This window comes from Apodemus sylvaticus, chromosome 17 (assembly GCF_947179515.1).
Source record: "Apodemus sylvaticus chromosome 17, mApoSyl1.1, whole genome shotgun sequence".
Taxonomy (NCBI): Eukaryota; Metazoa; Chordata; class Mammalia; order Rodentia; family Muridae; genus Apodemus; species Apodemus sylvaticus.
The window spans coordinates 27,502,227-27,521,317 of NC_067488.1; the positions used below are offsets into that span (position 1 = coordinate 27,502,227).

At 43.0% G+C, this 19,091-nt stretch overlaps 2 protein-coding genes across 17 annotated transcripts in view; one reads left to right on the forward strand and one right to left on the reverse strand.

Moving 5' to 3' along the window:
- The first annotated feature begins 2,988 nt into the window (after positions 1–2,988).
- The window catches only part of Rnf139 (ring finger protein 139), a 32,268-nt gene continuing 16,165 nt past the window's right edge, over positions 2,989–19,091 (forward strand). For 9 of the 11 annotated variants that reach the window (XR_007973988.1, XR_007973996.1, XR_007973990.1 and 6 more), the window contains exons 1-2: positions 2,989–3,873; positions 13,033–14,878. Coding sequence is in view for 2 of the 11 variants with exons in the window: in XM_052161452.1 (XP_052017412.1) it covers positions 3,693–3,873; positions 13,033–14,855 (2,004 nt within the window). In the remaining 9 variants the exon portion in view is untranslated. The other 2 variants (XM_052161452.1, XM_052161453.1) reach the window with 2 other exon arrangements.
- The window catches only part of Tatdn1 (TatD DNase domain containing 1), a 33,356-nt gene continuing 29,386 nt past the window's right edge, over positions 15,122–19,091 (reverse strand). For all 6 annotated transcript variants that reach the window (XM_052161454.1, XM_052161458.1, XM_052161455.1 and 3 more), the window contains one exon: positions 15,122–15,824. In XM_052161454.1, coding sequence (XP_052017414.1) covers positions 15,728–15,824 — 97 coding nt within the window. In that variant the 3' untranslated portion in view covers positions 15,122–15,727. The remainder of the gene's footprint in view (positions 15,825–19,091) is intronic.

A 19,091-nucleotide genomic window follows, 5' to 3' on the forward strand; every position in this document is an offset into this window, starting at 1 on the left:
CAACTTGCTTCTTGGTCATGCTGTTGTGAGGGAATAGAAACCCTGACTAAGACAGGGATGCATGACCATTTATTCTTCTACTGTGATCTTTCCTCCTTGATGTGACCTGTAAGTAAGTATCGTCTGCATTCTCCTTCCCAGAAGTATCTCAGCCCTTGAACTGTGGTTGACTGTGACCCTAGACTAACACATTGTAATAAACTCTATTCTAAAATACACTGAGTTCCACTTGATGGTTACCATCTGTAACAGATTGAGTATCTATCTATACCATACTCCTAAACTATAAACAGAATATTGAAAAAAGTGTTGAAATAGCATAGTAGCTCCTGTGGAATCGTTCTGCCTCCTTAAGTGCTAGGATCAATGGCATGAGACACTGCACTCAGCTTGTCAGTAATATTTTTTTTAAAGTAAAACATAAAGCCAGGTGGTGGTGAATACCTTTAATGCCAACACTCCAGAGGTAGAGGCAGAGGCAGAGGCAGGCGAGATCATTGACTGTGAAGCCAGCCTAGTCTACAGAATGAGTTCCAGGACAGCCAGGGCTACACAGAGAAACCCTGTCTGGGATTTGTTCCTCCACCCCTAAAATACCACCAAGTTACTTTTAGGAGACTAACCTTATGCTCTGGAAAGAGAAAATGACACACTGCAAACTTGATTCTGTCACTATCGCCTAGTTCTGTGTCCCTCAACAAGTCAGCGTAGGATTGATCTGGATGGTGTGTAACAATTTCATTTCTCATCTTCATGCTCTTCTGTCTTCCAGACGAGCGTGCTGAGAGTGAGATAGGCAAACTATGACAGAAGTGGGCCGGCAAACTGCGAAGCGCACATAGAGTACCCAGCGACGCCTACTGAAGGAATAACCACATCAGGAAGTGGATACTCAGCATTTGCTCCAGACACCACTGTGACCCCTGTTGTTTCCTTTGTTAACTACAAAAAGTCTGTTTGGACTTACAAAACCAGAAACACTTGCATTTGGATAGGTATATCTGAATTTTACTTTAAAGAAGAGGAAAAAAAATTTAGAGACTATCATTTTAAAGCAATTCCCAAGGATGTAGAAGTTATAATACATACTGTGCTCCCACTCTTCTTCTGAAATCGGCCTTGTCCTTTGGAAGGAAATGCATAAGAACGCGTTGGAAGGGGCAGGGGGGAGGGGAGGCTCAAGGACTTGTTCCTGATTGCTCCCCTCCACCTAAGGAAGCCAGGGTGCACCAGTAAACTTCCTTTTTACAGCCTAGAGTCTTTATTTTTTTTTCTTTGTTTGACAAGGCTTGACCGATGGATATCCAGAGAAAAGCTAATGTAAATTTTATACATCCTACTTTTAAAATACCTTTCATTCCAGAACTTGGGAGGCAGACACAGGTGGATGTATAGAAAGCGTTTGAGGCCAGCCTGATCTACATAGCCAGTTCCAAGCTAGCATGAGCTACATAATGAGACCCTGATTTAAAGAGAGAGAGAGAAAAAAAGGAAGCTACTAAGTGGCATTTGAATAATTAATGACAGACAAAAAGGCTTTTGAATCATTAATGGATGGCAGTGTTATCTTTGAAGACAGGTATTCTGTGTATATTGTTTATGTGTCCGTGTGAATATAGGCACCACTGGTCATAACTGACACGATAGATGCGTATTAGTTTGTACTTCCAGATCATATTTTATTCTCTATTTTTGTATGATAATAATACAACTCTCCCTCTCTTTCCTATTACATTTTTACTTTAGTGTTTCTGGACCCTTTTCTCCATTATAACTTCACATTTTTGACTTTAATTACACTTAGAGCATAATAAGAGGAGGCTGAGGAGCTAATTTAATCCCGAGGTTCCCTAGGTAAGATTGTGTCATTCTCTCACTAAGGTTGCTTTCCTTTGGGAATGCTGTCATAACCACAAAGTTAGTCTCCAGCTGTGCAGTTTAGGGAAGTTACCCGGAGTTACTAAAGAGGAACTCTGACAAGGCATCCGTCAGATGGCATTACAATAAACCAGAGAAAGGACAAGGAGCCCTTGAGTTAGGATGGTGACAGCAGCTATAGGAAGGATATGACTCAGTTACAGAACTGGCTGTGGGTGTAAAGCAGCAGCAAAGCAAACCAAAGTCTTAAGCTTTAAGGTAGCATTAGGTTCAAACTCTGGCTTTGATTCTTGCTGGTCTGGGACGTAAACAGCCCAACCTCTTAGTACCTTTGTGATCTTGCAACTCATTTTATCTAAACCACAGTTCCAACCTTGATAAAACAGGTAGACCAATACCCATTGTAATAGTTGATAGAGAGGCTTTGGTAAAAGAAAACCATGGCCCACAGTGTCTTGTGTACAGATGGAAGAGAAGATGACCAAACAAGACCCAAACAACAAAACTGCAAAAAGGACACTGGGTGGAGGTGCAATCTTTCTCCTACAAACACCTTCCACCCAAAAGGGTTCTGTTAAAGTCCGATAATTTTATTTACAGACCTCCTCCCTGTGCGGGAGTGGGGTGGGTGGTGTCGGCAGGGAGGTCCAATTTCTAGAGCCCTGCTGTAAACTGGCTAATGCGCTTTGAGCCCAAGTCAACCAGGCTTCCTGGTTTGCTATTTTATATTCCTTACACCAAAACCGCTAAGTCTACAGTTCAGCCTCTGACCTTACACTCTTCATTTGCCGAAGAAGGAAGAGAGGAACGACAGCCAGACCAAACCAATTCCACTGATAGGCAAGAAAGTGCGGCGAACGAAACGGTCCCATCAATCCTGATTAAGGATTCTCCAGGACAAGGATAAATCAAAGAACTCAGAGAGGTCTGGGTTCTTGCTCTTAAGTCGGGCTCTTAAGTCATTAATAAAATGTGCTCATGACTGTCCACAGGGACAGGAAGGGAGATGTGTAAACAGATGCTAGTGTGCTTTTCTTGGCAACGCCTAGCAACTCAAGGCCAGTGCCAAGTCTGCCTGTGATCGCCCTGTGCTGCCTCGCAGGTTATTTCCCCTGCCATTCCTCAGACCCGGGCTCTGGGTGGGGAGAGGCGGGCAGGCAGGGCGGCGTCCTCCGGCCTTTCACCTCTCAAGCAGTGTGAGGCCAGTTCACGGGACACTCACTGCGCTCTACTAGACACCTAACACTATCGGTGCGCGGGAGCCCAGCATGCCACGCTCAACGCAGAGGGGCAGCCACTCAGAGGCGCTAGGGAGCTAGGGCGCGGCAGCCGGGCGACGCTAGCGCCACCCCGCGGCGAGGCGCGCCGAGGCCGGCGGGGACCATGGCAACGCACGAGGCTCGCGGGGCCGCGCGTGCTGACGCTACGCGGCGCGCCGGATTGTGACGCAGGCCGCGGCGCGGGCACCACGTTCTCGGGTGACCGCGGGCGCAGCCTCGGGGGCCTCGCAACGGCAGCAACGGCCGAGGCAGGCGGGGTCAAGATGGTGGCTCCGCTGGCGGGGGAGGCGCTGGAGGGAGGAGGAGCCAGACCCTAGCCGGCCGGAAACACCGACGCCCCGAGGCCTCCCGGGACCGCTGCCGCCGCCCCCTGCTCCACCGAGGGACGCGAGCGGGCGGCGGGGCGGGCCGGGACACAGGACAGGAGGCGGGCGGGGGCGGAGCCACTCTCCTCCGCGCCCGCCCCGGCCGCGGCCCCGGGCCTCCCCCGCGCCGCCCTGCCCGGCCCGCCCAGCCCCGGTGTGGCAGCGGCTCATGGCGGCGGTGGGGCCCCCGCAGCAGCAGGTGCGGATGGCCCAGCAGCAGGTCTGGGCGGCGCTCGAAGTGGCGCTCCGGGTGCCCTGCCTCTACATCATCGACGCCATCTTCAACTCCTACTACGATTCCAGCCAAAGCCGGTTCTGCATCGGGCTTCAGATCTTTCTCCGGCTCCTCGGTAAGGACGGCGTAGGCTAGCCTGCGGGCCAAGGCTTGCCCTGCTCCGGACGGGAACGGCCGGGCGCTGGAGGCACGCGGCTTGGGGGAGCCACGGTCTGGTTCCCCAAAAGGGCCTTTTTGGCGGGGTGCGGGGACCCGTGGCGCTCGTGCCAGCGTTGACAGCGGAGTGGTGCTGGCGGGTCTGTGCCCTGCTCAGTTGGCATCTGGATGGGCGAGGAGAAAGCACGGCTGTGTGAGCATGCGGCTGTCTGCCTGCTGTTTCTCTTGGGGAATGACTGCTGGCTTACCGCGTCCTATGCGACAGCCCCGGAAAAACAACTGTCCCGGTCTCGCCGTGTGTGACCTTGGACTTGAGCCAAAGCTTGCCCCCCCCCGCCCCCGCCCGTCTTCCCCTTTTCACAATGCACAGTATGTTGTCACTTCTGTGTCTTGGAGTCCACCGGATCGTGAAGTATTTGAGGTAAATGGACACACAAAGCCATGAGACAGTTTTGAATGTCAGTCCTTGAAACCATTTCCAAAAGTCACCGCGAGGAAGGTTATGCTTACAACGAACCTTAAACTCTTTCTATGAGCAAATAATAAGGTGTTGAATGTGACTATGAAAACTTGCCCCTAGGGTAATGAGACATCTGCAAGAGACCTAGGAAGATCAGTCTTCATTTCATATGGATTGAGTACTAAAAGTAGTTTATATTTCACTTTCTATTTCTCTCTGTACTACACTACCAGAGTGAGAAACATATATAAAGAGATCTTTTTCTGATAATTACAGCTTGACGTGTTTTGTTGATGAGATCATTAAGACGAATTTTGAGGTGGGTTCTTGCTATTGAAATGTTGGGGTTCAGGGCTATCTGGTAGTGACGGTCCTGACCAAGACCTTCAGAAGTACAAAGCATCTGTTGCCTTATTCCCACAGAAAAGGAATGTCAATAAAGATGCAGTTTTGTTCTTAGCAGTACTATTCGACATTTGTCTGCTATAAAGCATTTTCACAGGTTTTACCTAATCTGTCAGTCACTCCTTAAAGGTGGATAGTGTTCTTTATAGTTTACAGGTCAAGAAATGAGGTTGTAGAAGTTAAGTGTTTGGTTTTTGGTGCACAACTGGTGTTTACCAGAGTGTTAAAACCCCTCCTGATTTCAAGGGTGGTTTACTTTCTTTCTTCCTCTGGGTGTTGAAATGCAGTACCGGGCGCTCCCGGGCGCCGGGAGCGGGAGCACCGTCTTAGCCAGCAGTGCTCACCTCCCAGTTAACAAGAAAAAAGTGGTAGTGTAGTGTGATCCTCTGCAAGCACAGGACTTAGAGAAACCTACTGGGGACACAAGTTGGCCCTCTGCTTTTCCTTATTCAAGCCGCTTCCACCATTCTCCGCGGTGTGTGAGAGGAGTCTGCATAGTCATCTCAGAGAGTACAGCCACTGCCTTGACTGTCTTCAGTGCATAATAACTGCAGATTCTGGCGACTTTGGGGACCTGGGAGTTTAATGCATTTCCTGTTGGAGTACTCAACACTAGGTAGATCCAAAGAGAGGAGTTTTCTTCAGTTAAGTCGTTATAGGAAAAACATTTAAGAAAGTTAATTGTCCCTCCCCCACCCACTCTTTATACTTTATTTCTTCCCAGGTTTTTTTTTTAAGACTCATTTATTTTTTATTCATGAGTACACTGTCGCTGACTTCAGACACACCAGAAGAGGGCATCTGATCCCATTACAGATGGTTGTGAGCCACCGTGTGGTTGCTGGGAATTGAACGCAGGGCCTCTGGAAGAACAGTCAGTGCTCTTAACTGCTGAGCCATCTTTCAGCCTCTTCACAGAAGTTCTGTATTTGAGAATTTCAGTAAGAGCTGCTGGTGCTCACTGAACCGTCTGTGATTTTGTTTTCTCTACCTTTGAAAGACTGACAGTGATGGTATTGTCAACATAAAAACACAACTCGTCTCAAATGGGATAAGAAATAGCTTATTCTGAAACCAAGTCTGAGTGACTGTGGCCCACGAACACTGATTGAGGTTACCCCAAATTCCATGTTCCAGTATGGTAACAGTTTGGCAAAAGTTTTTATAACACAACACTTTCAAAAGCATTAGTGGGGGCTGGAGAGAAGACTCAGCAGTTAAGAGCACTGACTGCTCTTCTGAAGGTCCTGAGTTCAAATCCCAGCAACCACATGGTGGCTCACAATCATACATAATGAGATCTGATGCCCTCTTCTGATGAAGATAGCTATAGTGTACTTTACATATAGTAATAAATAAATCTTTAAAAACAATTAGTGGACTGTTAAGTAGGTGGGGGAGGCAGAGCTGAGGTCCTGCTGTCACCAGGATGCTGTCGCCTCTGTCAGCCAGGTACGCCACACCTCCGGCTATTGGGAACTGAGGCTGTAAGTTAGTATATTCCAGCAGGTTTCTCTGTCAGTCACTGGATGTTAGGTCTCACTATGACTTGGGCTAAAGATAGTCCAAGATAAACTGTAATTAGGCTCTGGACCTGCAGCATTCCAGCCGCTCCACAGTCAGGGATGTTCTAATTACTCAGCCTTGCACAGCTTTCATTTTGAAGGTGCAACTTCTTTTTAGGAATCTCACAGCATCTTTATCATAGAGTTTGGGACAATAAATGAGTTAGGATAAAAACCCTTTAAAGCATTTGACTGTTCATGTGTTAGCTGTTTTTATGATCACTTTTCAGAAAATATTTTAATGCTTCAATTAAGACTACTTTTTATAGATATTCCATCCTTTGGAAATAACCAAATATTTATTTGAAAAAAAATTATCTCAGAATATTGAGTCAGGTTTTATAAGAAAAATTGACCTCTAAATTCATCATCTAATGATTCCCTAAATTGTAGAAGATTTCGCTAATTTTTTTTCTAAGAATAAAAACTGAAGCCGGGCAGTGGCGGCACATGCTTGTAATCCCAGAACTTGGGAGGCAGAGGCAGGTGGATTTCTGAGTTCGAGGCCAGCCTGGTCTACAGAGTGAGTTCCAGGACGGCCAGGGCTATACAGAGAAACCCTGTCTTGAAAAACAAAAAACAACAACAACAAAAAAAAGAACTGGTTTATCTGTTAGATCGGTGAAGAATGCAAAGTGAGATTTAAAAGTATTTTAATTTAATATAAGCTAAGGTAAACCTATTTGAAAGATGCCAATTTATATAATTTGGCAAGTCACTACCTCTGTATAAACCATTTGGCTTTATCAACTGATACCAATTGATTGATTGAGGTAGGGTCTTATGTAGTCTATGCTGACCCCAAATTGAAGATGGCCTTGAGCTTTTGATTCTCCTGGCTCTACCTTGGTACTGATGAGATTGTAAGGTTGTACCACTGTAGCTGGTTTTATAAGATGCCAGGGATTGAACCCAGCTGTCAAGTGTACTAGGTAGGAAAGTATCCTTGCCACCTGAGCTATGTCTCTAGCCATCGAGTGACTTTTATTATGTACCTTTTGAGTCACACTTCTAGTTGTGAGGACTTAGTCTATAATTATATCACATTATGAGCAAGAATATTAATTATAGCACTATTGAAAATAACAAAACAGCAAACTTGAGACTTATTCTGAATGTGTGTTAGTTGGGAATCTCTTCATTGTAAAAGAATTGAGAATTTTCTTTGGTACTGAATGAAATCATCCATTCAGTGGGACAGCCTGTGGTGTGAGACAGCAGGGGTGAAGCAGAGGTAACTGTCGGGTAGGTGAAGACACCGAGGTTCCTTAGCAGTAGCACTGTTGACACTTCGGACAGCATAAACCCAGGAATGGGGCACTGTCTACAAAGTACCATGCTAGCCCTTCTCCTTGTCCCCTACCTTCTGCCAGTAAGACCCCCGTCCATGTACACACACTTTGGTTGTCACAGCCATTCCAACTCTAGATATTGCCAAGGGCCTAAGTGCCCTAAGGAGGGAGGAAGCTAATCCTGGCTGGGAACCATGGGGATAGACAAACAGACTAGGAATAGGAAATGCCCAGCTCAGAAATAGACACAAGTGTAATAGGAACTTGTTAGGTTTCAGAGGTAGAATTGAATTGAGGTTCATAGAAGTAAAAAAGAAGTATTTAGTGCTATTTACTTAATATGGAAAAATGACTGGCTCCCTTCCTCTTATCTGTATGAATAATCAATTTATAGAAAAGTTATAAATTGAATTTTTAGGATTAAAAGCCTTATTAAAATCAGCATCTAAAAAAAACAAAAGACTGAATGTAAACCTGGATATTACTTATAACCAACAAATAATTTATGTTGTTAATTGCACACAAATAGGAAAAGCTTCCCAACAACACCATATTAGTCATTGTGTTGGGACAGAACACCTAAGATTAACTTGCAGTGGGAAGGTTTATTGTGACTCCTGGGTTCAGAGGGTCAGTCTGTGCTCCTTGGTTAATTGATTTGGCCTGTGGTGAAGCAGAGCTTGATGACCAAAGGTCATGACACAGAAAGCTCCTTGTCTCACGGCAGACAGGAGGCACGAAGAGCAGGAAGGAGCCAAGACATAGGCTATCCCTTTCAAGCATCCCTTTGAGAGTCCCACTGTTCCTGCCCCACCCCTGCAGGTGACCTGCTGCCTAGGCTGGTCTCATCTCCTCCATTCAGCAGTGTAGTCCTCTGTGGATTGTCTTGGACTTGGGACTCTGCTAATCCATTCGTCTCCCTTACTAACTGCCAGGGACTAAGTCTTCACATAGCCTTCTCCTTCCATTGTAAGGACACTTGTCCAAACCGTAAGAAATGGACAGAAGGTACAGTGGCCTTCACAGAAGAACTCTGAGTGGTCAATAGAAATAGAAGGGATCTTTAATCAGTAGTCAGGAAAAAATTGGAGTAGTAATTACTCTGATTATATTGTTACATTGTTTATAGAAACTCTTGTAAGTACTAATATATGTAAAAAAAAATAATATGGAGGAAATCATGCTGACCTCTACCTTGTATTTATGAATCAATTCTAAATAAACTAATGCTGAATGTAGAACTTGTGCAGAAATATCCTCAGAAATATTTAAGTTATAAAATATTGATAGAGATCTAATATTAAAAACTTATAACCTCAAAGGGAACTCTGTCTATATGTCTCAGTATGAGTGCATATTTAATCAGTGGTCAGGATGTATGAGAAATTAGAGCTGTTCTTCCTCTTTGGTGCCTTTAAGACAGTGTGATGATAAAGAAAACCGGATGTGTGTGCATGTGTGCGTGTCTGCCCCTCCTCCTCCCTCCACATTCAGTCCCGAATGGTTCACCTCTGGTCAAGTTTCCTGATCCATTCTTTGTGTTCCCCTCATTGCTAGAATGCAGACAGAATCTGGGGAAATGTCACTGTTTGTCCATTTATGACAAAGGGCAGATGGAAGGAAAGGTGGCGTATAGGGCCTAGTGAGGTGAAGGAGAGGACTGAGGAGTAGCTGTGCCCTGTCAGGTTTCCAAACGCTGGAACTACAAAACGAAGGTTTCTGGAACCATCAGAATTGAGTCTTGCTAGGCTTTTGTTGCTTTGTTGTGTGGACACTGTTGGTTAAATGGTCACCACTGGCTTAGCTACTCAGTCTTTATCCCTTTCCTTAGACGTAGGAGGAGAACAAAGGGGGTAGGAACGGAACCAGAACGGTCAGGCCTCTGATCATTTTTTGGCTGTTATGTCTGTAACAGTTCAGAAGCTCCAAACTGTCAGTCACTGCATTCCTAAACAAGAGAGTATTGTCACTATGGATTCCATAGCTTTTGGAAGTTGAAAGTTGAAAATCTGGATGAGGACTAGACATGGATTGTGAAGACAGAACAACAGAACTCAAATGATTACACCTTACCTCTTCAGACCTGGGTTTAGTAGTGCATGCCTCTAGTCTCAGCACTCTGGAAGCAGGGGTAGGCACATCTCTGTAGTCAAGGACCTGGTGCTTTCTAAAAGAGACCTGTCTCCAAAAACCCAAACCACCATCTCTTTGGAGCTTGGCTTTTAAAATCCATGTTCACATATGGTAATGAAATCATACTTGTTAAAATTCAACTGCAAGCTAGGATATCATTCTTGCTGTTGTTTTACCTAAAATGAAAGTTTGGTAGAATTTTGTTGTTTTGAGGTAGGGTCTCACACAGCTCAGCATAGCACTTACACCTCAATCCTCAGGGCTTAGATTATGGATAAGCACCACGATGCCAAGGTTAGAAAGTGTTTCTCTGTGGTATAATTTATTTGCCAAGTATGCTAACAGATTAACAGCATTTCACAGTACTTTTTTCCCCTGAATTTCATTACATGGGACTCTGTTTGAAATAAAGGAGTAATGTCTTTTATTTCTGCGTCTCTTTGCCTGCTTTTGAACGGTTTAAAGGTACTTAGGGATCTGGAGAGGTGTAAATGCTATTTTATTTCCTTCTAAATTTCAGTCATAAGTTTGCAGAAGAGTTAGGAATGAACGGACTTAAGAGTTTGCACTTTGTTGGGCACACTATTGCTTTCAGCCTTCTGGAGAGGGAGGAGGGAGCAGATGGAAGGCTCGTTTAGACTCCATGGATACACAAGGCTCTGTCTCCTAAAACTGAGCTCATGCCAGGGTGTGTAAAATGCATGGATGCAGTCCTTCCTTTCCTATTACTACTTCTTGGTTTTGGAATGCTAAATGAAAAGGTCCTGAACTCTTTGGTGCATTCAGTTCATATATGAATTCAAAGTTCCTGAATAGATCTTGATCCGTGGTTCTTTTTCTGCCTTGAGTAATTTACACTGGAGTCTAGGACTGAAATACCCAGGTTGTGATTTAATTCAATTCTCTGTGTCTAAAGGTGGTGTTTTAAAAGAAAGCAAGTCCCTTAAAAGCTCTAATGAAAACTACCCCTGGGTTTTCTTGGACCCTTAAGGTGAGCCCTAAGGAAAAGAAAACCCCTCATGTCTCAGCTGTGGAATGCAAAGAAACCTGAACAGTGCTTCCAAAGGTCACCAGAGAGAACATTGCCTTTGGAGACTTATTAGTTGGGGAGTTGGTATTTTTTTTCTGTAAAGGGAGAGTTGGTTCTCCCCGTACTCCATAAGAACATGGTTATAAAAGATCTGCCTATAGTATTTGTGTGGGAATTACAAGTGTATGCTCAGGGAATAGTAGTGTGAAGCTAGGGGTGAGCTAGTGCCCACAGTCCAGCATTTAGGAGGCTGAGGCAGGCACAGGTTTGGGGCCAGCGTGAATATATAGTGAGATCCTGATTTGGAGGGAGGGAAAGAAGGATCAGATTGCTTGTGGGGCCATATCCAGACTCAGAGGCTGTAGTGGCAGTACCCACCCTCTCCTACCGTTCCCAGTTGGTTCATTTGGTACATACACAGAGCAATGGCACTTGTTTTTTAACAGGATTCCTAACCGCCAGCCCATCTCTCAACTTGAGTGTATAAGTAAGATTCGGAGAAAAAGTTATTAGGATTAAAAACACCTATAAAAGGTCAACTAACATCATGAATAGTTACTGGTGAGGACTGATCCTCCGAATAGCAAGCGGCCGGCCACTCAGCGCCTTGGAACCTGCTTTACTTTCTTTTAAGTGGCATAAAATAGAACTCATCCTCGAAGATGAGCGAGGCTTGGGATGTCTGCACGATGGCATGTGGGTATCTTGCAGGCTGGAATCGTACTCTTTTCCTTTTCCAGAAATAATGCTCCATTTTCAATTCATAATGAGCAGTCTCATTTTCTGGGAAAGCAGGTGGATCTTACTCAGATTTCCAGATTTTTTTTTTCTTTTCATAAAGAACTTGGTGTTTAGGCACAGCTGTGAAATGCAGCATTCTTCTTTGGGGCACACTGAAGGGAAAGCTACTCAAGTGCTTTTGCTTCTCAGCTTTGTCTCTCTGTCATATGCTTCTTACTAAGGCTGTATTTTGTGATCATTTTTTTTAAGAGCTTAATGCATATAGTACTGAAACATTGCCCCAATAAATAACCTTTCTTTGTATAAAGCATTGTGCAACCCATTGATTTATAAGTCAGGGACAGAACTATGTAACGGGGTGATAACTAGATAATTACAATCTTGAGTATCAGGTAGTATGTATGTACACTAGGAATGTCCTAAACGTTCTGTCGGGATGCTGACTGGACAGCATATGCTGGATGGCACCTGAGAGCAATCATCAGACCATCTACAGTTCTTACACGGGGTAATGGGAATGATGTACAGCCAGCCATCCTTTAAAACATGGCTTGGTTTTCTGAAGATGTGATTCAGTTTGTAGGAAAAGGGAACTTGGAGAACATTTCAGAAATGTGAAGGAATGTACTGGGGGCCTGACTTGGGACCCTTAGAGGATATGCATACCTAAGAAAGAACCTGCTGAGCTCAGCCTGCCTGAAGGGGAGGTGAAGTATAGAAGTTCACCTTGTCCAAAGAACACTTGATGAAAGGCTCTGAAACCAAGTGGAAGAAGCCTTTCAGTCTCGTAATTTTCATTCTGAAAAGCCTTAATACTCTGGTAGTATTACATTAAACTTTTTAATGATTATGAAATTACATAGGAAGTGTTCTTTTGAGTTTAACAACTTATCAAAAAGTGTGTGTATAGCATTACAATTTTGTCCTGAAGTTAATAATCTCACACATGGATGTATATATACATCCATGATAAGCAGAATTACTTTAGAAACCAGAAAATAAAGGGCCAGCCTTTTAAAAATATGTTTAGTTGGTCTGGTTTACATGGCTGTATATATACTGTGACAAGCAGAATTACTTTAGAAACCAGAAAATAAGGGGTCAGGGTTTTAAAAATATGTTTATTTTCTCTGGTTTAGAACTCGACTTCTCAGATCTTTACTGCTCTGTAAGCCTAAGTTGAAGGTTTTTATTTTTTTAAGATTTATTTATTATAATATGTAAGTACACTGTAGCTGTTTTTAGATACCCCAGAAGAGGGTGACAGATCTCATTATGGAGGGTTGTGAGCCACTATGTGGTTGCTGGGATTTGAACTCAGGACCTTCAGAAGAGCAATCAGTGCTCTTACCCACTGAGCCATCTTGCCAGCCCGTCTTGAGGTTTTACAACTACAAAAATAGCATAATAAAGGAAGAAAGTTGTAATTGCTAGTATAAAAAAAATTCTTCAAACTATTTCATTTGAATATCCCTTTCTCTTTTTTCCTTAGGTATAGTTGTATCCAGTATTGTCCTGATCTTGTCACAGCGATCACTTTTCAAGTTTTACATGTACAGCTCAGCCTTTCTGTTAGCTGCGACTTCAGTGTTGGTGAATTACTATGCTGCTTTGCACATTGACTTCTATGGTGCCTACAACACGTCAGCGTTTGGAATTGAGTTGCTTCCTCGGAAGGGGCCCTCACTGTGGATGGCACTCATCGTACTGCAGCTAACCTTTGGAATTGGATATGTCACACTGCTCCAGATTCAGTCCATCTATTCACAGTTAATGATTTTGAATATCTTGGTTCCTATAATGGGCTTAATCACAGAGTTACCATTACACATCAGAGAGACATTAGTTCTCATGTCTTCCTTGATTCTCATATTTAACACAGTGCTTGTCTTGGCAGTGAAACTTAAGTGGTTTTACTATTCTACTCGGTATGTTTACTTGTTAGTGAGGCATATGTACCGAATTTACGGATTACAGTTATTGATGGAGGACACATGGAAGAGGATTCGTTTCCCAGACATTCTTCGGGTCTTCTGGCTAACAAGAATTACAGCCCAGGCTACAGTGTTGATGTACATTTTAAGGATGGCAAATGAAACTGAGTCCTTCTTTATTTCTTGGGATGATTTCTGGGACGTCATTTGCAATCTGATAATCAGTGGCTGTGATTCTACACTAACTGTACTAGGCATGAGTGCTGTAATCTCTTCAATAGCCCATTATTTGGGCCTTGGAATATTGGCCTTTATTGGATCAACTGAAGAAGATGACAGGCGGCTTGGCTTTGTAGCACCTGTTTTATTTTTCATTTTGGCTCTTCAGACTGGTTTAAGTGGGCTGAGACCTGAAGAGAGACTTATTCGCTTAAGTAGAAACATGTGCCTTTTATTAACTGCAGTCCTGCATTTCATCCATGGAATGACAGACCCTGTATTAATGTCTCTCAGTGCCTCCCATGTGTCATCTTTCCATAGACATTTCCCTGTGCTGTTTGTCTCTGCTTGCCTGTTTATCCTTCCCGTCTTACTCAGTTATGTTCTCTGGCATCACTATGCACTAAATACATGGCTGTTCGCAGTTACAGCCTTCTGTGTGGAACTCTGCTTGAAAGTAATAGTTTCCCTCACTGTCTACACGCTGTTCATGATTGACGGCTACTATAATGTCCTCTGGGAAAAGCTGGATGATTACGTCTACTTTGTGCGCTCGACAGGCAATATTATTGAATTTATATTTGGAGTAGTAATGTTTGGGAATGGGGCCTATACCATGATGTTTGAGTCAGGAAGTAAAATCCGGGCTTGTATGATGTGCCTACATGCATATTTCAACATCTACTTACAAGTAAAAAATGGCTGGAAGACATTCATGAATCGTAGAACTGCTGTTAAGAAAATTAATTCACTTCCTGAAATAAAAGGGAGCCACTTGAGAGAAATAGATGATGTATGTGCAATCTGCTATCATGAGTTCACAACATCTGCTCGTATCACACCGTGTAACCATTATTTCCATGCACTCTGCCTTCGGAAATGGCTGTACATTCAAGATACTTGTCCAATGTGCCATCAGAAAGTGTACATCGAAGACGATATCAAGGATAACTCAAATGTATCTAACAACAATGGATTTATCGCACCCAATGAAAATCCAAACCCAGAGGAAGCTTTAAGAGAAGAAGCTGCTGGATCTGACCGAGAACTGAATGAGGATGACAGTACAGACTGCGATGATGATGTTCAAAGAGAAAGAAACGGGGGGATTCGGCACACAGGCGCAGCAGCAGCAGCAGCATTTAATGATGACACTGATTAAAGTAGCATTTACTAATCATTGAGGTATTTGTTTAAAATTCAGTTCATCCAAAATGGAGTAATATGCTTCACGTCAGTGTGTAACCAAGCACAAAAACAGTATCGATGTTGAAACTGTGAATGATTTTCCGTTTACTGTGATGTGCTACTGTAAATATACCTCTTTAATTACTTCTGGTCTCTTTGGTGACCTATTTAAATTTGTGTACATTATTGTACATAGAATAAAATGTTTTCACGTTTTTATGACAAAATTTGAACAAATAACTTCTTAATAGAGATAATGATCATACGGTGCGTCAGTTGTGCCAAAGATCCCTCCATGAAATTAGAATAGATCTAATGCTGGACTCTTAACTTTTCCTTAAAATGAGTGGGAAAATGAAATGCAAAATAAATGAACGTTAGTATAAGAGACAAGGAGATAAAATAATCTTGAGTAGAAAGGCTATAAGATGTCTTCTAAATCTAAGGCAAGAGGACTTGCTAGAAGTAACTGACAGGCTTGAAACCTGAGCTAACAGCTTAGAGCTAGGTTCAAAAGTCAAAAAACAGGGACAGAATTGAGCAATAGGCTTGTTATCAACTAAACTTTGATATAAACCAGGATGTGCTGTCTAAGTCTTAGGTAGAGGCATCACTGTGTTTGCAGTGAGAGAATAGAACTCTTTTCAGACTTCTGATGAAGTTACACAATAAAAAGGTTGTCACTGTTAACTAAAGCATTAAGCAATTTAAACAGTGCTGATCTGATTTTATGGGTAAAAGCGAGGTGTAATGTATAGTGCTACCTCTTTAAAGAACTGGAAAGATTTCCTTAATAAAGCTCACAGTCTTACTAAGAAATTCCACATCGTAAAAAGAAAACACAAATCAAGAAAAAAATATTTTAATGGTGTTGTCATATAGCGTGTTGGCTAACTCCAGTGGGTCTTCTTCTCTTACTGCTGACATTATCTCCAGTATTTGACTAAAACAAAAGACAAGGTATCAACTTACTCAGAATATATTGTGAGAAGTATATAATCACCTTTTCCTATGTAAGAGAAGATCTTACACTAGTACCTCTTCAAGAAAGTTTAGGAGTTATTAAAGTTGTCAGTAATATCCATAGTAAAGCATCACCATTACTGTCAACTAGAAGATTCTGGAGTTAACTTGAATATAAAGTTATAGGGCCATGTAAATGCACCATTAATGGAACTGCCCCAGAGGGTAGGAGTCCTTTAAAACTCTAGGTCATAGCACATTTGTTACTGGAAAAGTGAAATGTATATTGCACATAACACAGGTTAAGTAGGTACCTTTTTTTTGTGTGTGTTTTTTCAAGACAAGGTTTCTCTGTATTAGCCCTGGCTGTCCTGGAACTCACTCTGTAGAGCAGGATGGCCTTGAACTCAGAAATCTGCCTGTCTCTGCCTTCCAAGTGCTGGGATTAAAGGCATGCGCCACCACTGCCTGACAGTAGGTACCTTTCTAATTGGATTTAGTTTTATTTATATTTACTTGTTTTACTATTGCTAGTATAACTTTTATATTTATAAATAAATATATATGTATTTATATATAATATGAATAAAATGGTGGTATTGGGGAGAATAGGGTCAAAAATTTGAAGGGTACTGCTTACTGACCTAGTTTCTAATGGGCAGCAAGAAATGTTTGTGTGCATGCTAAATACATAACAAGTGGACAGGAGAGATGGCTCAGCAGTTAAGAGCACTGACTGCTCTTTCAGAGGTCCTGAGTTCAATTCCCAGCAACCACACGGTAGCTCCCAACCATCTGTAAGGGATTTGATATACTCTGCTGGGTGTCTGAAGACAGAGTGTACTCACATGTATAAAATAAATAAAATACATGACAAGTATAGAAGGTGTGGCTGTGGGAGGCGCTCTAGGCTCTTATTCAGAGCAGAGTAAGAGCCCAGAGGCCCCTCTTTTGTTTCTTTGCTCAAAATGATCAACAGCAGTGGGTTCCTAGCAATATTACCTGGTTTTATACATGGATTAGAAAGTTGTAGTTCAAATTAAACCTTTAAATATTCCTTGTCATGAGCTTTTTGTTCCCTTTATGAGGATCCTGTGAACACCCAAAATAAATAGGAATGAGGATTTATGATTAGCTGGCCCTTTAGAAGTTGTTCTCAGCATGACATAAACATTCAAATGCAGTTTGTGCAGTGAACTCAGACTGCATTCATAAGTAATGCTGCTGCTGGCAGAGGGTGGCCAAAGGCATGGCTGCTCTGTTGGGCAGCAGAGTCATTTACTATTCAGATTTGTTAACGTCACTGGTGCTTAGTAAAGCACTCTGCTTACTAAGCCAGTAATCCAACAACCTGGACAGTACTTTATTCAGTGGATTTTTCTGTACTTGCAGGAATAAAGCTGCAGTTATTTTTAAGTATAGTATTCTGGGGTATTGTGACACTTAAGCTTGTTTTATTCTCTCTCTCTCTCTCTCTCTCTCTCTCTCTCTCTCTCTCTCTCTTTCTCTCTCTCTCTCTCTGTGTGTGTGTGTGTGCGCTCTCTCTCTCTCTCTCTCTCTCTCTCTCTCTCTCTCTCTGTGTGTGTGTGTGCATACGTACATACATGAGTGCAGGGACCAGAGGAGTCAGATTACCCTGGAGCTGGAGTTGTAGGTGGTTGTGAGCTGCCCGATACCTGGTGCTGGAAACACAGCCTGGGTTCTCTCCAAGTACCCTTATTCTCTAAGCTGTCTCTCCAGCTCGTCCTGTGACATCTTTATACTAGGCACAGGTATTAAAGTCTTAAAGTGCCTACCCTTTGCCTTTCAGTATTGAAATGACAAGCAGTTAACTCTTCTTGAAAAAAAAAGTGGAAATTGGCGATTCAAGACTAACCCCATCACTTGGGAGAGAGAAGCAGGGGCTCAGGGACTCACGGTCACCACTGCTACACAGCAACTTGTGAGCTGCTTCGGCTACAGGAGACTCTGGCTCAAACAAAATCACCATTCTCTTGCTTTTAGTTTCTTCGGGTCATGATGAAATCTATACTAGTAAGGCTGGCAAACAAAAGCCCCAAGGATCTGGTCTCACTTTGCTGCCCCAGATTTCTCTTCCACTCACCTCATCCTACTTTCTGCTACACTAAGTACATTGTTACCCTGACTGTGAGGCTCTTCTGCAGCTGCCTTTGCTCAAGGTGTTTGCCTTTATCTGACCTGACTCCCAGTCACGCTTTGTGAACAGTTTAGGTTCTACAGTGGCAAAGCATGCTCCTAGTGCCCTCTGGGCAGACAGTTGCTAACTCCCAGGTCCCACAGAGTGACACCTCTGAAGCAGCTTGTTGTCTTAGCCTGTATCTGCTTGTCCCCAGGGAGCAGAGACTCCTTACCCAAAACTCCTGCCACAGCTCATCCTGTGGGAGTGTGAGCACAAGAGCAACCACCTCCCTCAGCCTCAGTAACTCACACCTTTCCTGACACAGCAGGAGCCTAAAATGTGTTTCAAGAAATTTATAGTCTAAAGGAAAGGAAGACCTGCAAGTAAATAGTTAAGATGGAAAACTTAGTGGAGTGGAAGTTGGCAAAAAATATAAGTAGCAGAGCAGATGTATCTGAAATGTCGGCATCCTTTTTGCTTGCATCTGCTGATTTCCCCAAGTTCTGCCATTTAGCTAACTGCAGTTTTAAGTCTGCATCAAAAACTACTTGAAATTTTGTCTTTCAGATTTGCAGGTAAAGCCAAAAACCATGGGCTTTCAAAGCGTTAAGGCAGAACAGAACACATGCTTTGGCACTACAGCCTCCAAGTAGCACGTCTGCCAAGTGGCTGTGGCAAAAATGACAGCTTCATGTCTTCACTGCCTCAGGATCTCTAGTACCCCTTAAACTGTCAAAGACTTAGGAGAAATAATGTCTTCTAGATGAATCTGCAAATTCCTCCATTTAGAAAAAAATGAAAAATATTTTAGGAAGCAGGACAAACAGTCCTTGCCTCGGGCTTTAAAGCATCTCTTTGCCAAAACCAGCATGTTAAATAAAACCCAAATGTGTATATAAAAGGACATTCAATTGACTTCTCTGCCTGCTGAATCTTAGATCTGCCTTATACTCTACTTACTACAAAGTACTTTTTAAAGGCACATTTCAAGACATTACACTCTAACAAACAATCTGTGATATTAACTTTATGAATGTTAGAGGCATGCCCATAGTGGCAAACTACACTAAACCAATATGATCTCAGACTTGTTCTGGATAGGTGCCC